This window comes from Solea solea, chromosome 3 (assembly GCF_958295425.1).
Source record: "Solea solea chromosome 3, fSolSol10.1, whole genome shotgun sequence".
NCBI lineage: Eukaryota > Metazoa > Chordata > Actinopteri > Pleuronectiformes > Soleidae > Solea > Solea solea.
In genome coordinates this window covers 20,832,497-20,854,394 of record NC_081136.1, presented here as the reverse complement: position 1 = coordinate 20,854,394, position 21,898 = coordinate 20,832,497, and the positions used below count along the sequence as shown (strand labels likewise).

At 40.3% G+C, this 21,898-nt stretch overlaps 1 protein-coding gene across 14 annotated transcripts in view; it reads right to left on the bottom strand.

Annotated features, from left to right (window-relative positions):
* LOC131457267 (pleckstrin homology domain-containing family A member 5-like) overlaps positions 1 to 21,898 on the bottom strand; it is a 190,770-nt gene that overhangs the window by 28,245 nt on the left and 140,627 nt on the right. For all 14 annotated transcript variants that reach the window (XM_058626212.1, XM_058626210.1, XM_058626213.1 and 11 more), the window contains 8 exons: positions 20,968 to 21,072; positions 18,960 to 19,032; positions 13,267 to 13,367; positions 12,491 to 12,606; positions 10,767 to 11,873; positions 2,671 to 2,957; positions 1,249 to 1,487; positions 46 to 129 (listed from right to left, as the gene is read on the bottom strand). In XM_058626212.1, coding sequence (XP_058482195.1) covers positions 46 to 129; positions 1,249 to 1,487; positions 2,671 to 2,957; positions 10,767 to 11,873; positions 12,491 to 12,606; positions 13,267 to 13,367; positions 18,960 to 19,032; positions 20,968 to 21,072 — 2,112 coding nt within the window. The remainder of the gene's footprint in view (positions 1 to 45; positions 130 to 1,248; positions 1,488 to 2,670; positions 2,958 to 10,766; positions 11,874 to 12,490; positions 12,607 to 13,266; positions 13,368 to 18,959; positions 19,033 to 20,967; positions 21,073 to 21,898) is intronic.

The window sequence follows — 21,898 nt, the reverse complement described above, 5'->3', positions numbered from 1 at the left end:
TGTGTGTTTGATGGGAGAGGGGGGGTGTGGCACTGGAAGACTCACCGTCTTGCCTTGCAGCGACTGCGCAGTAATGGGCTGAGGAGAGGCGCCAGCTGCAATCGACCGTCGGTCTGTTGGGAAGCCGTACTGTGGAAGAGGGATGAGATATTACTCAGCCAGTGTCCCTCTCTCTCACACTCACACACACACACACACACACATACAGACCACTAACTAAAGCTCTGGCACAAAGTCAAAAGGAGACTGTCTTAGTCAGATGCGTTCGCAAGCAACATCCAAACAAGGGGTGGAGCCTGAGTTGAACATGCATAATACCCTTTTCCTGCCACATTCCCACATGTGACACTTCTATGTCATCCAGACATTGGAAAACACACTTGGCAGGAATAATCACAGAACATGTCCAGAATGACTAAAGCCCTTATGGACAGTTTCAGGTACATGTTTGGACTTTCATTTGTGAAAGCAGCTACAATACCTTAAACTATACAATTATTTACACTGACACAAACAATCACAGATCCCTATTAAAACTAATTTGTCTCTTGACTAATGAGTCTGCCAATAAATGCATGTGAATTAACATAAAAGTGATGGAGCATATAAACACATTTTTTTAATTAAGAGAGCCAAAGCATGCATACTGATAATGAATGAATGACATTACAATGCAGTACAAATGTAATGTTTCTGTTCAGTCATGTAACAAAGCAAAACAGAAACAATATTAAAATAAAAATATATTAACAATAGGAAACAATCAGCCATAGTTTGATCTTTTATCTATCAGCCAACATGTGCTTTCTGTATTAGCAAACACAGACTATTAATTAGACACAATTCATGTTAGTCTAATTGAATTTGGGACAGTGGACTAAAAATATTCCACTGAAGTAGGACAACAGCTTAACACCTGTTCAAGCCATTTATTCATTTGTTCAATTTTACATAATTAAATATAACTGTTTTAAAGCTTGGGCTCTGTTACTTACATTATATCCTGATAAGTGTATTATTCAGTTGTTTTTTTATCAATAGTTGTAATTTTCCTCATTTGGATGATATATTGTTTTGATAAAATTGCAAGTGTTGTGTTATTGAATATGAATAAAGCTTTATTGAGACTTCAGTTTCGTTGTGAGGTTAAGTAATATTTAGTAGCCAAAAGCTTATTATATTTTGTATTATTTTATACTAATTATTCCATACTAAGTGAATGAAATTTGTGACTGCACTGTTTTCTACCTTAGCGAGGTGTGTTCTCTGCCGGCGGTCCAGAGTCCCGTCCCCGAGGAGAACCGGTGACGTCACCTCAGAGAAAGAGATTGCAGGATTTGGAGCCACCTGCTGGCGAGAGCCGGAGAAGGTGCCGTAGAGGGCCAGGGAACCGTGAGATGGTGAGGTGGGGATGGAGTGAGCCACAGTGTGTTCAGAGATGTTGCTCATGGTCTTTGTGCTGGGCAGGGTGCCATAATGACCCACAGCTGCAGCAGTGGGAAAGAAAGTTACAGTGGAGTCAAAAGCTCTGCTTTCAGGTTTTTCTCTCTTGCTCATGAAATAGGACTCACCGGTTGTGTATTGAATTCAAGTGTTTCAATCAGCCTTTGGGTTATAGGCCCCTTATCTCCAATGAAGGGCAATCTTAACACTTCATTATAACAAGACATTTTGGGCAATACTATGCTTCCAACAGATTGAGGAAGGCCCTCTATTCCAACATTATTGTGCTCCAGTGCACAAAGCAAGGACTATAAAGACATGTTTTGTGTGGAAAAACTTGATTGGCCTGCACAGAGCCCTGACCTCAACCCCATCAAGCACCTTTGGAACGAACCTTTGTGTCTGACCTCATAAATGCTTTACAGAAAGAATGGGCACAAATTCACATAGAAATACTTCAAAATCTTGAGGAAAATCTTCCAAGAAGATTGGACGCTGTTATATCTGACCGCTGCGCAGCTGCAAGAGGAGAGGACTAGGCCGTCTGTGAGTGCTTTGGGATGGAGGTGGGGCTCACGGCAGCAGCCACTGTTCGTAAGTAAAAGTAAAACGATATGTACTTTCATGTCAGAGTCTCCAAAAGTCTCCAATAACATCAGAAGAAGTTGCCTGATTTGTCGCTGTTTTGACCCTTGAAAAAAGTTGCTAGAGGGGTCTGAATACTCCATAAATACAGTGACAAAGTTGCTAAGTTGGCAACACTGTTTACATCTGTTTCAATGCTTATCTGCATAAGTGGGTATGGAAGACACACATTTTTCTTCATTTGTTTCATTTTGGGCAGCAATTCAAATTCTAGCATCATTTCTAGTGCAAAGATGACCATTCACCCTCCGGCTGTTAGCATAGCTGTAGCATAGATGTTATTTAGCAAAGCATACTTACTTTTTACTTGAGACAGCCCTAATAATTTTTCTTTAATATTATTTCATTTCATTAGCACATTGGGACCAATCAAAAGAAGTAAAATAGTAATAACCGTGACACTGTCGCTGAGCTCCATTGTGTTGTTGAACACTTTAGACTGATGCAGACACTTGCTTAGTGCGAATGGAAATGTGGCCATGTACGCGTGCGTATGTGAAAATGTCTTGCTGCCCTTTGTCAACACTAGGTATGAAAAGTATGGCCTAAGCATAATATGCTTGAGTAAGCATGAGCCAGTACCTGTTGGCGGAGCCAGGCTTTGCCTGGAGAAGGCCTGCCTCTGCTGCCACTCATACAGCTGCCACATGGTGTCATCCCTCATCGACCTCCTCTTCTCTGCCGTGGTGACAGCGGAGGTCGAGGCAGGACGGAGTGCACGGTCATACACGGACCCCGCCGTGCTGCAGATGCTGTCCGGCCTCATCATGCTGTTGCGTGGCAGCGTGCGATATCCCTCCGGGTAGCGGGGCACAATCTGAGCACGGTGGCTCGGCATATTCCTGGGTAAAGTCTGGTAGGAGGTAATGCTGATAAAAGACAAAAAAAAAGAAAAGAAATGATGAGTACTGAGGGTAATTATCAGAGATGAAGGCTTGTTTCTCCTGATTACAGGTAGGGCAGATTTCTACAGCAGATATTCTTGAGAATATTCAGAAACTGTATTAAATGTCATGAAAGGATCCACACGCTCCATTAACACCTACATTCACTGTTAACCTGCAACTTTGTATAAAACGGTCATTACCAAACTAAATATGGAATAAGTGTCTGTACAAAAAGTGCTATCGTTTTTTATGTTACAGTAATTCTAACTTTGGTAGCATTTTGTGATTCCCAGTCTTCCCAAATGATGATAGAGCGGTCACAGTGAGTGGAGTGGAAGACAGCTGGAAGACAGTTAACTAACCCAAGAGGAGGTAAAGTTTTAGCTACTCTTGCCCTGAAGTACAATAACAATGTACAAAAATGGAAGTGCTAAAAATGTGGGTAATGTGTACTTTATTTCAAACTCATTCAAAATCTAGCTCTATACCACCAGTTATTTTAAATTTAGATTTGTTTTTTTTTTTATCAATTCACAAAATGCAATGCAGGACCAACCTACTTGTGTATTTTGTTTTATTCCATCTACTTGACTAGGAACAACATAGTTAGCCAAAAGCTGTACTCTGACATACTTACATTATCAGCTGATGTTCATCAATGTGCAATGTACTTACTCAATCCAAAGTGTGGGCTCATTTTGCTCAATTTAAGCAACAATGATGTCTAAAGTATGCACAGTAAATAGGTGCCAAAGGCAAAGGGGGAACAAATAAAACACACAATAAAATGAGGCAATGCAGTGAAACTGCTACATCCTAACTGCAGCCTTGCCTAATCGTAACACAGCAGACAGTTTTGAAAATGTCTTATTTATGTTCTGAAACTAAATTTAAATGAATTAATGTTTCAATATTCCTACATGTTCGTCTATCAATTTTGCACTAAATTAGAGAATGTTGTAGATTCAGAATCAGTATTGATATCAATGCCTAATCCTATAGCAGCCAGTTAATTCGTGATTTTGAGCAGTGAGTGACCTAATTATCTATATGTGTGTGTGTGCTTTGACATGTATGGTGTGCCTGAGTGAATTTAATGATTAAGCTGACCTGGTGACATGAGGTAATGAGGCGCTTATTCTCATTATAGCCATTTGCAGTTAATCATAAAATGGAAGTATGTGGCTTTGACCTTAAGAGTCAGATATGACAGTGAGATATAACCTGCAGAGCAGTGTAACTTTGCCCACAGTTCTGAGCCTAACTCTACACCCAGCATCTTTCTGAAAAGGACTAGAAAGGACGTACGAGTGTTGTGGCAGGGTTTTTGACATCCCCAGGTCATTTCAAAAACAGAGCTATGCAGAATGGTGATGTATCTCTGCTACATATGGCTCAAATTAAATGATATCCCCCTGAAGTCATATCCCCCCCAATTCTGGCTTCATTAGTGAAGCCAGGACACTAATGGTGAGATTATGTTAGCTAGGATGTTAATAATGGTGCTGAGACAAATCAGTTGTAAAGCTTTGTACATACAGTTATTCCACATTAAATGTTCAACATGTCTTAAAGGATAACTAAAGCCTCTCAATTGCTCACACCACACTTCAATAGTGGTGCCTGTGAAATGCAAATTCAAAGACCTCTGGCTCACCAAATAAAATGAAAAAGACTGGTACATTCAGTCCTTGAATTTGAGGGAATTTGTCCTGGAAAGTCCTTGGATTTGATGTCAACCAAGGTGTAAGAATCCTGGAAAGATGATGACGCAATACTCAGCATTTATAAAAGGGGAGGAGTCTGGGACAATGAGCCTCAGATGGCTGCTGGTTGGACTAGAGAGTGATGAAAGTGTGTACTCGTAAAGAGAGTAATGTTATCAACAAATAACATTACTAGATACACATACATATTTCAAAGCATTTCTAAAGGGCACATTCAGCAGATCTTTCTGCTATGGCCTGAATAAAAACGTCATTCATATTGCAAAGCCACTGATGCATTGATGTAGACATGTTGCACTCTTGCACTGACAAACATGTGAGTCTCAATTCTGGCACACTTGCATGTGCTTAACTTTAACCACAACCTAACTCTAACCTGCCATACCATAAAAAAGTGTCTTCATATTAAAATGAAATGATTTCCAGTATGAGTACTTTCAGGAAGCATAACAACACAGGTTTCTATTCATTAAACTAATATAGGACTAGATCATGATGCATGTGTTGCAATCTCATTAATAAAGGTGCAACTCAACAGTTTCATTGTGATATGACTATGACATCATTTTGCCGGCATCAAAACCTGCCACAATGAGATTTATTCTAGTTCACAAAAAGCAAGTTAAGTATGTTTGACAATTATATTTAATATTTCTTTCACTCAATTTTATGATAAAAAACTGAAAACAATCCTAATCATACAGAAGTATTAAAGGATAGTTCTTCTTATTACAGTCTACAGTGCTTCTGCCACATTTACCACATGTCAGTGTTCGTTGCACCCAGCAAAGAAAACAGTATTTGATACTTCGGTCAAATGTCTGTTCTTGCAGATTGTGATCGTGTCTGATAGTCAGACTGAACTGCATTTGTCGTACCAGTGATTTATAAGAGCAGTAATGTTTTTGTTGAGTTGTTATTTATGAATGATAAAACTTTTACAATTGCACGGCTCTGGTCACTCCCAGTCTCTGTTCTGGTACATAAAGATAACATCCCTATTCTATAGGGTCAGTAAACCCCAAACTTTCATTGGATCATAAAAAGTTCCTTTAACACCTCCCTCATACAACTTTCAAGGTCTTGCTGTAATTGTGGTAACTTCCCAGAACAGACAGTGCATCAATCAAGCTCTATTTTTCAGTCCCACAGCTATTGTTGCAACTTTTTCCTGTTTACGCCTGAACACAACACCAAAGCCTGTTTGCTACTAACACTAATTTGAAAAGTGCTTTATTGAATCCCTCATTAAATCAAAGTATGGAGAGAACAGAAGCTTAGCTTTTAGCACCAGTGGATGATACATGGAATTGAACTTCAGATTATTTCAAACACTTCCATGTTGTGAGCAGCGTTCCATCTGTGTGAACAACTCGGGCAGCATTTGGCCTGTTAAAGCTAAAAATAGATTTATTATAGTCCACCTTGAATTAGTTTTTTGAGGGTGGGTGTTCTAGTTTTTATTAGTTTATTTATTTTTATCCAAATGCTTAGTTTTTATTAGATTTAAACCCTTTAAACCCTAACCCTAACTTATACCATTTAAAAAAATCATTGGGACAGATGAACAACCATCCCTGAATCAAATGTAACAGTCTATAAGAAAGTAGATTGAAGTGCACAATGTGCATAATACTGCTAAGTTTGGATGCAGTTAGTGAGACACATCACATGTAACAACCTGGGTAGTCTTGTGTTCCGTTTCCTGTTTTATTTTGAAATAATTACCATTGCCTCTTGTTTCAGAGTCTGTATCCTGTAAAGTTTTCCTCCTCTGTGATTACCTGCCCTGCTCTGATGTGTTTCACCTGTTTATCGTTATCTCTCCACCTGTGTATTTAGTCTGCATGTTTCCTGTGTCTGTTGCCAGTTAGTCTTGTCTGCGTCCTTGCCCTTATCTATAGATCAGTTACGAGAAGCCTTTTGACCTTGTTCATGATTTTTTGTATTTTTTTTCCTTATGCTTTTTGGGAAAGGTTTTTCCAAACTGAGTCCACATCCAGTGTTTTAACAATTAACTACATAACAAATGTTATGTTTAACCTGCATAGCCTTATGTCCCACATTGTAAAAACCCAAGTTGAAATATTTTATTATGAGGCTGTCTCAAATACAATCTTTCAAAGTTGCAGGCAGAGGAAAAAATAAATACCCTTCGTATGAAGTTTCAGTTAGTTATTGTTTTTTTGTTTTTATTTTTTTTCAGTTAATGAAAATGTTTTTTTCAATTTTAGTTTTCGTTATTTCATTAGTTTTAGTTAACAATATGACCTTGTCACAGACCATACCTAAGCCAACACAGAAGATGATACAGACACATAGCATGACTTTGTACCGGTGTGTAGACAACGAACGACGACATCGAACACAGCACAACAGACAGCAGTGGAGGACATCCAGCAGCTCTTATGTTGCCTGCATATTTTGTGGTTTGTCTCAACATGACGTCAAACTTTGTGGGCATGGAAAGTAACACCACACACGACCCTCAATAGATTGGGCAACAGAAAAACTCCACCCTGACCTTTCTGTACCATTTTACTCTTATACTCCAAGGGAAGGGTGCTAAAAATGGTTGGGGCTGGTTATTTTGATACTGTTCAAATACACACTGTACTGTACCAAAACAAACATTTGCAAGACGCTTTGAGGCAACAATGTTACCTACTCTACTCCACCATGTGGAGAAGCAATGTGGTGGCCAAAACCCTGTCAGGCCTAAAAATACTTTCCTCCTCTTCCCCTTGCTATAAATGATGAATGTGTGTACTTTCAATGTAAATTGAATTATTTACTTATCAAAACATATAAAAACAGCAGAATAATGTTACATACAGTGGATGGAGGGAGAGGGAAAAAGTGCCATGCAGCACTTTTTCCAACACACATTATTTATAAGTTGCAGGCACAGCTGCCAGAAGCAATTTGAAGTTAAATGTCTTGCCCAGGGACACTAAGGCACATAGAGCTGGGAATTGAACCTCTGATGTTCCAATTAGAAGATGACCAGCTGTACTGACTGACCCACAGCCACTGCTGTGGTGAATACAAGGCAGGACAAGACATGGGATACAATTTATTTTTTCATGTATCACAGTCTGACTTTTTCCATCACACACATTGTGTGATTGTTTTCTGGGTAGGTTTGCTCTCACCATGTGCAGAAACAAACCTATAGCATGTGACCACAAGGTGACACTTCGACATAGTGCTCTGAGTGAAAGCATTATTGATTTACATAGGATGCTGAAGCTGAAGCTGGCAGTGCTTAAGGACACATCACAGTGTCACCCTATAGTGTTAGTGCTGGAGACTCCAGTAGAAAGGTAAAGTCCAACAGTTTGCCACAGGATTGTTACCCCAATTCAGTCTTTTGAAGAGCAACTGTGGCCCAAAAAACTAAACTCTAATTGCATCTCACTACTCTGTCACTTGTGTAAAAGGGCTCTGATTGTTTGTTAAGACCAGAAAATGCAAAGTCTGACTTTGCAGGAAAAAGTCAGACTGTGATACATGCAGTAGAATTAATGCATATTAATGGGGAGTGTTCAGAGCCAATGGTAATATGAATTAATTTTGATCAACTATTAATTACTCTTGTGAAAAAGGAAGTCCACAGACTGTTGGTCTCCAAATATCTGTCATTGAAACAGATTGTTCCTTTTCTTGGGAACATCACTGATATAAAAAAAATATTGGTCTATCCTATCTTGAAATTTAGAACATAATTGTACAATTTAGTATTTAATTTTTTGATCGCACAACAACTAATGATGCTTAGCACTGATGTTGAGTGGGATCATGTTAACGGTTTGGTTTCGTGGAGTATGGTACAGTTTGTAGTGTGACGACAATAAATGATAACAACAATGAACGTGACACAGCAGACAACAATGGGGGGCATTCAGCAGTTCTTTTTTCCTGCTTGGTTTGTCGAACCGGTCTAGCTCCACCTAGACCATACCATTTTACTCTGGTAGCCCAAAGGAAGGGTATCGAAAATTTAACGATGGGACTGGTTATTTTGGTACTATTCCTAATGGAAACAAAAAAATATGTACCATACCTTACCAAGCTGAACTGTTCCTCTCAGTGGAAACCTGGCTTTAGTGTCCAGGCCACTTCAGGTACGTTTTAAAGGGAGGTTCATGTTTTTAAGAGCCATTGTATGACATACTAACACATAGTAAGCACTGACTTCACTAAAAGTGTCCCCTGTGCGCACAGATGCTCACCCTCAGTATAAACGTGGCGTGCTAGAGGAATAACTGTAGAAAAAGTCTCAACAACAAAATAATACAATGTACGCCCAATATGTTTGCCATTTTACTTTGCTATTAGATGGTATTTTCTGTGTGGAAACTTGGCTTGTTCTCAGTGCAGGGGGCATGCACAGTCCAGTCAAAAAACTCAACTATCTCTTTAGCATGGGATAGTGACAGTAATTAATTATCTTCAGAATCATTTATTTTATCTGCAAAACGTAATTGTGCTGGTCACACTTTTGGCTGGTCACGGCCGATTTTCCTTTATTTACCTCTTTGTCATATAAAATATTATATTAGTATTTTCAAATGACTCATTTTTAATACATACCTTTCATGAAATGAAATAAATTAAAACACACACACAAACATACCACTGTACTCCAGCACCACTGTTGTTAGCAGAAGGAGAAATCTAAAATGATCCACACAAAACAATTCCCTACTTGGTGTCCAGTCCTGATAAAGACGACAAATGTGTCAGTGGTGCTCAGCATGCTCTCTTCTCATTACAGTCTCATTTCCATGACTTATGAATGGCAGCATAAGGAGAGGGGGAGCAGATCAGTGCAAATGAAGAGTTAGCAGTTCTGTACTTCCCAGTACAGAACTGCTAAACACTAGCTAAACATCCAGCATTTCCCAGCTGAGATACACATCTGTCTGTGGTGACACAGAAAGCTTTCAGCTCACTCTGGTCTGCAAGGTTACAGCAAGGACAAGGGAAGATACAGAGGGACGGAGGGGGGCGGGATAAGAAAGATGGAGTGTCAGAGAAAGAGATTAAAAGGCAGGTTTTAAATCTTGAGGAACAGACCTGTCAGGATAGTAGATAGTAGTGAAGATGCACATCTGCCATCACAACACGTCTACACAGAAATTATCATCCAAAGATTATGTTCTTTCCTCCATCAAAACAGCCTCACAATACAAAGGGTACAATGCAGGGCAAGGATCAGTTTCACTTTGGGGCAAGTATCATAAAGATATATATATATATATATATATATATATGCTTATATCAGCTTCATGCTATTTTTAATGCTGTGAAAAAAAACAATAGCAACATTTGCATATAAACATGTAAACTCTACACAGAAAGGACCTCAGTCGAATAGAGATAAGGACAAGGCTGACCATGGAAGACCTCATGGATCAGAACTCATGGAACCTTTAAACATGGAGGAGTAGTGGCGAGCGCCATTGCCTCACAGCCTTTCTGTGTGTCAGTTCCATGTTCTCCCCGTGTGTCTGTGGTTTCTCTCCAGGTACTCCGGCTCTCTAAATTAACCATAGGTGTGGATGAGGAGAGTGAATGGTTGTTCATCTCTATCTATTTGTCTTGTGATGGACTGGTGACCTGTCCAGGGTGTACCCCACATTTCACCCTATACCAGCTGGGAATGGCCCCAGACCCCCACGGCCCTCTAATGTAGTAGACAATGAGCGAATAAGTCTGTGTTTAACTGACATGTTTTATGTCATGGAACCTGAAGTGGTTACTGCAATCCCAATTCAAAATATTGTCTGTGAAGGTTCTCAGTGATCCAGGTCGTAGTCACCTTCTGTGGTTAGCTCTAGACAACTAGACATGCTCGACTCCAGTAAATCCAGTCGCCTACAGCTAAACACAGAGAGCATGGTCCAAGTGGGTTGCTAGATTAAAATACTGCCATATGAAGTTGCACTTATACCTGGGCGTGGTATTGGTTGAGTGGGGGTATGTGATTGTAATTTACACTGGACAAAATGTAGTCATCACACATTGAGTTTCAGTACAGACAGAGGGTCAGGCTCACCTCCTGGTGTCGTCGTCCAGTCCTCTTGATCTTTGTGTGCGGACCCAGTGTTCCAGCTGCTTCATGGAGTTGGTTCTGGACAGTCCTGTCACCGGCTCCTGCACAGGAGCTGGGGAATTGACCGGAGCCTTGGCCAGACTGCCATCCACATCTGCTGGACTACAGTCCCCAGTCTGCTCCCCAGACCCAGAGCTGCTAACCTTCATAGGTTTCTGGACGTTGATGGTGGCCTGACCCTGGCGAGATTCAGACACAGCAGCTGCGATGGCGGCAGCTTGAGCCGGCTGTAATTTGATGCTGCTGATTTTGATCTGAGACCTTTCAGAGCTTGGGTCTCTCTGGAAGCCATATTTATCAGCGTCACGCAGTGTAGCATACTTCTCTGCATCTCTGAGAGACGCATATCTGTCCCCCTCTCGTAGCGTGCTGTATTTCTTCACTTCCCTCAAAGTGCCATATTTGTCCACAACCTGTAGTGTACCATATTTATTCTCCATCATGCCGTACCTGTCTGTCTCCCTTAATGACAGCTGTCTTTTCACTTCCCTCTGAGGAGCATACGTCTGTCCTTCTTTTTTGAGTGTGTGTCTGTCTCCAACTTTCTGCAGTGCATATTTTTCTCCATCCTTAGCGAGCAGATACTTCTCTCCATCTTTTGATGGAGCATATTTCTCCTGTGTCGGTGTCACTGTGTACTTATCACCCACTTTCTGAACTGCGTACTTCTCTAGATCTCTCTGTATGCTGTAAACCTCTCCATCTTTCTGCAGAGAGTATTTCTCTCCATCTTTCTTCAGCAAATACTTCTCTCCATCCTTATGAAGGAGGTACTTCTCTCCATCCTTCTGCAGCATGTAGCTCACCCCATCTTTCTTCAGAGAATACTTCTCTCCCTCTCTCTGTAAGGTGTAGTACTCGCGCTCCCGCTGGCCGTTGTTTTTCTCGGAGCCCTTTTGCCGTTTGTCGTCAGCCCTGGATAGAGAATGTTGCCGCACAGGTTCACGGTTCCGCTCATTGTTCTGGATCTCGGGCCTAGTTAGGACTCTGTGGTTCAGTAGGTTGTTCAGCTCCTGAGGCGTTCGTTGGTCCACTTTCAACTTGTCCGTTCTGAGAGGAGAGAAAAAGTCAAAGTCAACTTCAGTGCCTAGTTTGTCTGATAGCACTTCTGTCTTTTATCACCTCTCCTCTCTGGCCTTACACTTCTTAAAAGTGTGATATCTGTCAGTCATCCCTGTTAGTGCACAGCTCTAATTAAAGCTGAAAACACACTCTTTCAAAACAACTGAAGATGGAATCGCACAGAATATGGCCCTGTACAGCTGTGAATGCTAACACGATACATTGATGCAGAACGTTTTTCCTGTCCACATTTTAGTCTAACCAAAACCAACTTCTGAAAGGACAGAAACATCTGCTACTGGTGGTAGCAGCACCAGCCACCAGCCATATTGCATTAAATTATAATATTTGCATCACATCCTGGACTAAATAGCTAAAAGAGTGAGCAGTTTCTACGAACTTGGCTGTCTTACTAACAAGGTGAAGCACTAAACATATTATTAAGAGGTTGAGGGTTGGGTGTTTTCAGTGAGGGCAAGCGTCCGTGTGCCAGTATGATTTCCAGAAATAGGAGGTACTGTATGTCACACAACCACATAACTATCACTACTAATGATGGGACTTATTTAAATGATTCAAGCAGTGTCCCTGTGATGAGCACAGACCTTCTGGTTGGTTCAGAATGGACGAGGGCAGCATCCGTCATGACTTTCATCCAGGTCTCCATCTCTTTGGCCGTGTCAGTGCAGAAGTAATAAGTCCGCATGTTTGGGTGAGTGGCCTAGTAGAGAGAGAGAGAGAGCAGATATAACAGCAGTGTTAGCAGCAGCTTTGGGTGGTGACCTTAAACTACCAGCATGGGGTGTTTACATCATTCCTGCTGAAAAAGGATTGTGATTGCAATTTTTCTGTCAGATATTGCAAAATATTCACTGTGTATTACATTTAAAATGTCATGGAGAATTACCAACCATCACCATGAAAATACAGAAAATGTACAGATACAAACTTTGCAAGTCAAAAAAAAAGAATTGAATTGAATTCAAACTACAATTTTGATTTGAAAATGATTCATTTTTCAGCCTAAATGAGATAGAGCCAAATATGCTATGATACAAACAACAGAAATAGCTCATAACCAGCCTCTTTTTACATTTATGTTGTTTTTTATTATCACTGACTGCAAACATGTTAATTATTCAGCTAATTGATATGACAATAGCCAGTTTAGTTAAAGTCCAGACCAGAAGATGATCAACTCCTTTTCGTTTTTGTCCAGTCCAAGTAAAAAATTGCAATCCAACATTTCAGACATGAAAATGTATCTCTATCATCTTTTTTTCCATTAGGAAGAAACTAGACTTTTCTATGATCTACTTATTCCATTTCCAGGGTGAATCTATCTTTGAAGAAGTCATGAGTAAAGGACACAGTGTTTTACCTTGAAGGCATATTTCTTGCTGATGCGATCATCCACTGACAACATGGAAATGTGGAAACTGGGCAGCAGGATACTCCCCAGGATGCTGTCTTCTTTCTCATCTGCAGTTAAGACACAGACACATCAAGATTCATGTGATAATATATCAGATGTGTGCATCTAAAGAGCCATGGATGATTCTTTTTTAAGATAAGAGGTCATATAGTCAGGTTGTGGGCACATTGCAGGCTACAAATCTTTTAACAACAAAGTTTAAAAATGTACTGTTTATTTCACTGTTTTCAATTTACCAGTGGGAGTTTCTGTATTTTTGCCTCTGCTGAGTCATGTTTGAAATCACCTAGAGAGCAAAGCACCAACTTTGCTCTCACCTTCATTTTCCCACATTTCTAAAGCAACAAAAAGCTGCAAAGCTTGGACAATGTGATGCTGCTGCCGCCATGAATTGATCAATCAATGCCAATCAGAGCTGATTCATGTTGGTTTGTTGATGACCACCTCGTTACACCACCGCTCTGCTCCCCACAGCATGATGCTGCTTTGGGAGATGCAAAGTGTGTGAGGAAGAGATACTGTATGTCCACAGCTGCAGCAACAAAAGAAGGAAAAACCTACATCCCCTGCAGCCAGTGAAGCTGAGGCTGCTCACTGAGCCCTGCACCTCCTCCAGCTTCACAGCTGCTGCTGAATTATTGACACGCACACACAGGGAAAATGAGCAAGAAGAAAAAGGAATGAGTATGTTGCATGCAAGGAGATGCTGTAGGTACAAAGTCCACCTCCTTATCCAAGCATTTCAAGAGTGTGTTCAGTTAAGAGTTTAAACACAATAAAAAAATTGTGATGAAATGTGTCCCATGATGAAATACCATACAACGATGCAGATAAATAGATAAATAAAAGAAATGAACTGAATCTTGCTCCAGTTGCTGGAGATGGAATATTTCAAGTGAAGCAAAACATTTGCATGATGTTGCAAGAGCCAGTCGATGTTGAGGTTCTTTCAACATCCTGACATTGTATCATAAAATAAGTATAATTGCTGTATGGGCAAACCCCAAAGAGAGCACACAGAGGAGAGCTTAAAGTTGTAAAATGATATGAACCTAGCCCTAGCATTAACCCCAGGTCAGTTGTGACCATTTGCGTTTAATTGTAGTACTTAGTACTTTTGATTGGACACCCTCAATCTCTCTCTCTCCACTGTCTTCCATATCAAATATGCGGATCACTGAAAAAGCAGGTGATCCACTGTGGTGACCACTGAGGGAAAACAATATGCGAGTTACGAGATCAAACACAAGTGGTTATAATTGATATTATCCACAGAGCCAACATGTGGGGCTGGGGTATGTTATATAAGTTGCATTATGTCTACTTGTAGCCTGGTATTGCTGGCTTTTCCACAATTCCACACCCAAGCAAAAGGGCCATGTATTTGTTAGGTGGATGAAGGACAGACAGACAGACAGACAGACAGATAGATAGTTGGTGCTGTAACCTAGCAACAGAGCTGCAGCTGGACATGATGGCCAAACAAAAAAATAAATCAAGTTTAACCATTAATTGTCAAGTTCCATGGTTCTCAAACTGTGGTACACAAGCTTCCTCTTGTGGAGGAAGCTTTTCCCACTTGGAGGGAAATCTGAACTACTGTTCTACTGTATATATCAGGGAATGTGATCAGAGTGGAGCTTAGGAATTTTGACTAGAGTGCGTGGAAAATCTCTCGCTCCATCTTAATCTAATTTCACTATACCAGTGTCTGAAGTATATGTGAGGAAGAGGAGGATGATGAGAGAGCAAATCATCTTACTGGGATCTAAATCTGTCTTCTGTGAAAAGTCCGTAGCTGACTTTGCTCGGCCTATTTACACCACTTTATTTTAACGCTAGTGATAATGGTGTTCCAATATTTTCTCAGGTGGTACTTGGTATAAAAGGTCTGGGAACCATTAATCTAGTTGAAGCATAGTAGCTCTTTTAAATGTTTTTTTAAGACATTGTATCATTGTTAGCTGTCATTTTGTCGTATTCAAACATTTGTTTGCAAGGAATAGTTATTCTTGGGAAAGGTTGGGTTAGGAAGGATCTACCTTTTTAGAAACTAGAAGAGGCTGACCCAATATCTGATTTTGAAAATCTACAAAAAGTGGGCAGGGATTTCTCGGTGAGTGGGGAGGGGAAAGAGGGGTGGCTGAGCACTGCAGGGGGCGTGATGATCGAGTGACAAGTGCAGATAGCGGCAGTGGCAGCTTGCTGTGGTATTTCCAGTGGCAGCTTAGACCTGCAATCAGCGTGTGACACACGCATTTCAATAAGTTTACACACTCACACGCAACACGTGACATTTCTCACACTGATGAGTGATAAAAGTCACCATCGATGAATTGATGATGCGAAGGCAGATTGCTCTGCGACCTATCAAGTTACACTGCTTGTGTCTCATGTCTGCCCGTTTCCACACAGCTGGACAGCTGGAGTCACGAGAATTGTTTTTTTTTGGGGTTCTTCTTGCATGGAAATACACTGTAAATGTTGCAAACACTACAAACGGAGCAGTATTTCCACCGAGCAAATAAACAGGAGCACGCTGAGCTCAGGGACTCATTCTGTGATGTAGTAAACTGAAGTACGATGTGGTGTCAACACGGGATCTTTTATTCTGAAAAGTAAACCGGATGTTTTATTTTCCTACTTCTACTTCCTCTAATGCTGAATTCCGCTGACTGTATGCAGCTCTACTGGAGGAGGACGGTTGATGAAGAAGCACAGGGGAAAGTGGCCTGGGAAGAGCCAGCTAATACAAAAATTCAAATGGGAGGAGTTTAACCAGAGAAGGCAGTACATACACCCATTTTTAACACAAAATACGTAAATCAAATAACAAACCTATCAAGAGTTGGACCTGGATCACTGAATAATATTACTAGATAACCATATACACTATAGTTTTAACCTGGAAAAAGTGGTTTAGGGGTTTAGGTACTCTTTAAAGCTCCATCTGGCAGTACAGTTGATTGTTACGTATCATCTGCAGGACATTAAAATATTAATGTTATGGGACCATGTCATAGATCCTTTGCAGAGTAGGCAGTTGTTGCAGGTGCTCAAATCATCTTACCACCAAAGAGACGTGTATGCAGAAAGGATACAGCCAACAGAGGAGCACTCTCTCTCTCTCTTTCTCTCTCTCTTTAAACTGCCCTGTGATTGGTCAAAAATCATGGGTCAGGTTTTCCCAAACCTCTAATCAGAGCCATCAATTGGCCTTTAAAGAGCAAGTGTAAATATACTCAACCTGCTTTGTTCATAATTTAGATTTTTCAGGGGTACTGCCAGAAGTGTCCTACTACTAATTGACTAAAAATATGATATCACCTCGCTGCAGTCACTTATTGTTCTCTCTCCCACAAATATACAACAGGAGTCGGTGGATATACCCCCCATCCTGCAATAAATCCAGCAAAACCAGGAAAGAGATGAAAAAGAAAATGATGACTTAATGGAGCCTTGCATGGCCTTGTTCTTCACAAGGGCAACTTGCCTCCTCTCTCTCTCTGTCTCTCTCTCTGTCTCTCTCTCTCTGTCTCTCTCTCTCCCATCTCCAGCTGGATAAGTCAGTAAAACATTTAATCCTCCCCTGGAAGCAGCTCCTGATTGTGCTATGGGAACGGCTAATTTGTCAATTTAAGGAGATGGCAGAATCTCTCTCGGGAGCTTAGAAGACATGAAGGAGAAACAGACGAGCTTCTGCATGAATGTAAAGTTCCAAGTCAGTGCTGCAACGTCGGCGTCACGACTGTGGCTGGAAACAAGGACGACCTTGTGCACCTTAGTTTTACTTTATTACTTTTCACTTCAGCAAGAAGGATTGTGATGCTTTTCCATATACATTTCTAGCACCGCTTGACTTGACTCTACGTGGTTTGGCATCAGGCACGCCGTTTTTCCATTACTTCATAGTACTTCCTCAATGTGGAGGTTGTCAAACTGAAACAATAAAATGGTCTCTGTTTTCTACTTTGTCAATTTATTTCATACATAACACTTTTGGCTCATCTAAATGAATCAAACCTCAAGTCTAGGAGATTGAGCTCAAAAACCCAATAAACCCTCATGCATGTTCATTGTATTATTATTATTATCATTATTATTATTATTATTATTATTATTATCATCAGTATTATTATTATCATCAGTATTATTATTATTATTATTATTATTATTATTATTATTATCATAATTATTATTATTTATGTTGTTATGTTCATGTGTGTCTGCAGTATAGTCTGTTGGTTCTTTGATTTTTCCCTGGCACACCGCCTGCATCCAACCTCAGAAGCAGTATTATGCACTTCAGGCCACTGTCTTATAAACTGTTATACTGGATTTGTGGATGGTTGTTGCCCTAATACGCCCTAATACATTTTTAAAATGACATAATACCTATGTACGGTGGCAACGGCTCAAAACACATGCAGAAGGAGAAACAAGCTGCATATTCACAAACGAAAATAAAAGCAAATGCAATGTGAGAAATGTGCTGCAAAAGAAAAATGATGTGCAGAAAGCCAAAACACACAAATCCAAAAGCAACTACATGAGAGAAAACACCTGCATATTCAATAACAGAAGTGCTCCGGGCTTGTGAGGGCGCTCACCAACCACTTTGTTGACTCCCATAGGCCATAAGGTGAACCTGTATTTCGTTAAATTTTGTTCCGACCCTTGGGGCTACGTCGGGAACACCATCACAGTGTCTTAGATTGCGGGGTGAGAATCGTTCAATGGCAGACAAACATTGCTTTGCTGTCTTTCACCCTACGTGCTACAGACGGTCGATAGATAAAAAATAAAGCTGAGAAACAGGTCACATATGAGCAGTGTAATGCTGAAGAGTCAAAGTCAGAAGTGAGGCTGTGATGGCAATTGTGTAGCTCCAGCACTCAAGGACATTTTGAGGAACAAGCCTGTGCTTCTTGCCCTGTGTATAATGTAAAAGTACATCACTGTGTCAGGGGAATGCCAGAAGGTCCATGTGTCACAGGCAGACAGGCCTGATCACCCCTGGCTGGCCCGAAACACCCTGTGACCCTGGTTACACCTCTGAAGATGTGTCCACCACAGGGTGTATCTCAGTACAGTCAGTTACTAGATAATTTCATCCAAAGATACTTACAATAAGTGAATTTAGGTGAGTAAGAAAATGCAGAGAACGCTCAGAAATCATACATACTGTAGGTCTACAGCTCCCTAATAGACATGCATCCAAAGAGCATATCCAGTGCTAGAATAAATTTAAATACAAAATACAGTGCAATATATTGTAAGAGGAGGGATCAGGGTAGTATACATACACATTAAAAACGGGTTCACCTCAGGGCCTATGCAAGTCAACAGGCTGGTCTTCCGTTAGTGAACATGCAGGTGTTGTCTCTCATGCAGTTGCTTTCGGATTTGTGTGTTTTTGGTTTTACATGGTTTTGTTTTTTTTTGCAGTGTGTTTCTGTTGATGCATGTGTTTTGGTTTTCTGCAGATCATTTTTCTTTTTTGTTCCAAATCCAAAAACTATTATAACCTCGGTCCACAGTGACACATACAGCACATGCAGACACTTTCAAGAACCAGAACATGTCTCGACTTAGGCAACGATAATCATGTGTGTGTTTGCATGTGTGTATGTATTCACCACGGTAGTAGAAGAGACACATGTCTGACAGCACGAACCACCTCTTCTTCCACAGCTTCATTCCTGCACTGTCCTGCAGGGGTCAAACATTACAGAAAGTAAGTAATTACAGTACACACACACACACACACACACACACTTACTGTCTCCTGCTGGCTGCCTCTGCTTCTGCTTCTGTCTCTTCCTCTGAGACATGTTTTTCTTTTATCTCTTTCTAATACAGTTACATTTTGCCTGCTTGGAGTCCAGGGCAAAGGTCTCTACTTTCTTCTTTACACTGCTGCTGCTGCTGCTGCTGCTGCTGCTGCTGCTGGGGTTCTCTCAGTTTCTCCTCATCTCACTGGTGCTGCCTGACTGCAGCAACAACAAAACTCTTTCAAGACTATTGGTCATTCCTTTTTAGGACAGTTTGTCGTGTTTGAATGTAACACACAGAGAGCTGGCTGCATCATACATACATCGACATACAGCAGTGAGTGAGAACACTCACAGAGATGTGTAACACTTGATAATGGGCAAAGTGATGTTTGGTGCTGTAGACTGCTTTCAAAAATTAGCAATGGCTCACTATGTTTTCCTCAATATTAATAACCCAAAGTACATAGTACATGAACCTGAAATAGCCTTTATTTACCTAAGTTTAGAAGCGAACGGACATATCTGTATGAGAGAAATTACTGTATTCTAATTCCCACTGTTTTATACGCTTATTATTGTACACATTTTAATATAAATTATATTAAATATATTATATTATATTATGTTTTAATCAAACATACAGATTGTATGCTTGATTAACGATAAAACTTCAGCCATCCTTTTGAATATTTTATAAATGATCATCTTATTGATGGTTACATAAACTGTGAAGCTGTGTACAAAAAAGGGATTGAGTGTCTATACTGTCCATCGATAGAACACAGTTGACCCTGTTGTATCGTTCTTTTATTAAATCTATTTTTAGCGTTTAGTCTGGTGTCTTGGTTCAGCAACCTTTCTTTAAAAAAAACAAAAACTCCTTGAACCAAATTGTGAAGTGGGTTAGTAGGCTGATTAGAGAGCCACTGCTTAACCAGATAGTTACAGAGGATGGCTGGTTACATTTTGAAAGATGGCTCCCACATCTACATGGTAAATTTCAGCCTCTCTCGTCAGGCCGCAGATACAAATGGTCTTGTTCCTGGAGCCGTCACAGTGATCAACAAAACCCAGCATTTTTCCATCTGAAACTATTTTGATCTTGCTTTGATGGTTTTTATCCTGTCGTGTATTTGCACTGTTCTTTTGATCTTGTCTTTTAGTATGAAGCACTTCATCATCATGTGTGGTATGTGTCTGGAGAAAGCCAACTCACGTCACTACAAACCAAATCTACATTTAATAACGTTGCCTTGACCTTTGCATTGTTTACTTGTGTGACAGAGCAGACATTTAAATTCAACTATCAATATTAAATATTATTGAAATATTCTATGGTATTGTATTGTATTGTATGGTATAGGTATTGTTTTTATAAATGCAATTATCTTGATAAAACGTACATTTTGGATGTTTTTAATAAATAACCAATAGTGACAGTAACTGATGGACATGTTATGGTCAAGCAAATACTTGAATACTCATGCACATCCCTATACACAGTCCTGTTATCACTCTGGAAGCGAGCTATGATCTTAAAGAAAATGAATTAATATGGAGGAAATGCTGGCTTATGGAAACTGCTCAGGCAGCAAAATTAGGAACTTAATTTATCTTTGTGATTCTGCTAGGCAGATACCCATTATACAGGAACTGGTGACATATTACTGGAGGTGGGTGTCAGTACCAAATCCTATACATCTCATTTCAATTAAATAAAAAAAGAGCAAAGAGTATGTTCTCTGTAGTGTAAAACTACTTTGTGCAACTTTTACCTTTTTTATTCCCTCACTTATCCTCTGACTGTCCTTACTTACTCCCACACAAACTCACACACATCATAAATTTGAAATCATATTGCTTCCTGTACCTGTTTATAAAGCCAGTTGCTCTTGACCACTGGGGCATTAGGGTTCCTCTTGATGGAGTTGGACCTCTTGCCAAAGTTGTGAACTTTCTTGGAAGACCTGGAGGGCTGTGAGATAACAAATGGGAAAGTTTGAGTTCTATTTGGCCATATTTATCTGACATAATCAAGCAAAAATAAAACCCACATTGTGCTTGTGTTTGGAGCTGACATTTCAGAGAGTCAGGGATACAGAAAATAACCCAAAACATCCTCCACTGATCTCAGACAAAACAGTCTGACATGACGACTGTTCTGTGCAGTGATTTTGTACAATAAAAAAACAGCAGCATTTCCAGCACCAGTAAAAATAACCACATAGGCAGATGCTGTATATTCACATTGGAATAATAACACACAAAATAAAGCACATATTCCTAAAAACATCAGCACTACCATACTAAAGAAAAACAAGGATACTTTTACATAAAGAAACACTGAATATGTCGAAGGGGATGAAGGGTGTAGCGGCTAGCATTGTTGCCTTACAGCAAGAAGGTCTACTGTTCAAATCCTAGTTTGACCAAGTTTCTGTTTGAGTTTGTATGTTCTCTGTGTGTGCATGGCTTTTCCCTGTTCTCTGGTTTCCTTCGCTCAGTCCAAAAACATGCAGAGGTTAATAAGACACGCTAAAATGGTAGGTGGTCGTAGGAGTGAAGGGTTTTGTCTGTATATGTTGGCCATGTGATGGACTGGCAACCTGTTGAGGATGTAACCCACCTCCCACCTTTCGCCCTATATCAGCTACGATTGGCTCCAGCTCCCTGTGAACCTCATGTGGACTATAAAGTGGTGGAAAATGAGTGAGTGAGAGTGAACATGATGATTTATGATGTGCCGTGAAGACAAAAAATATAGCTTGCCTACAAAACGTATGGGCAGGTCCTTTGCTTCG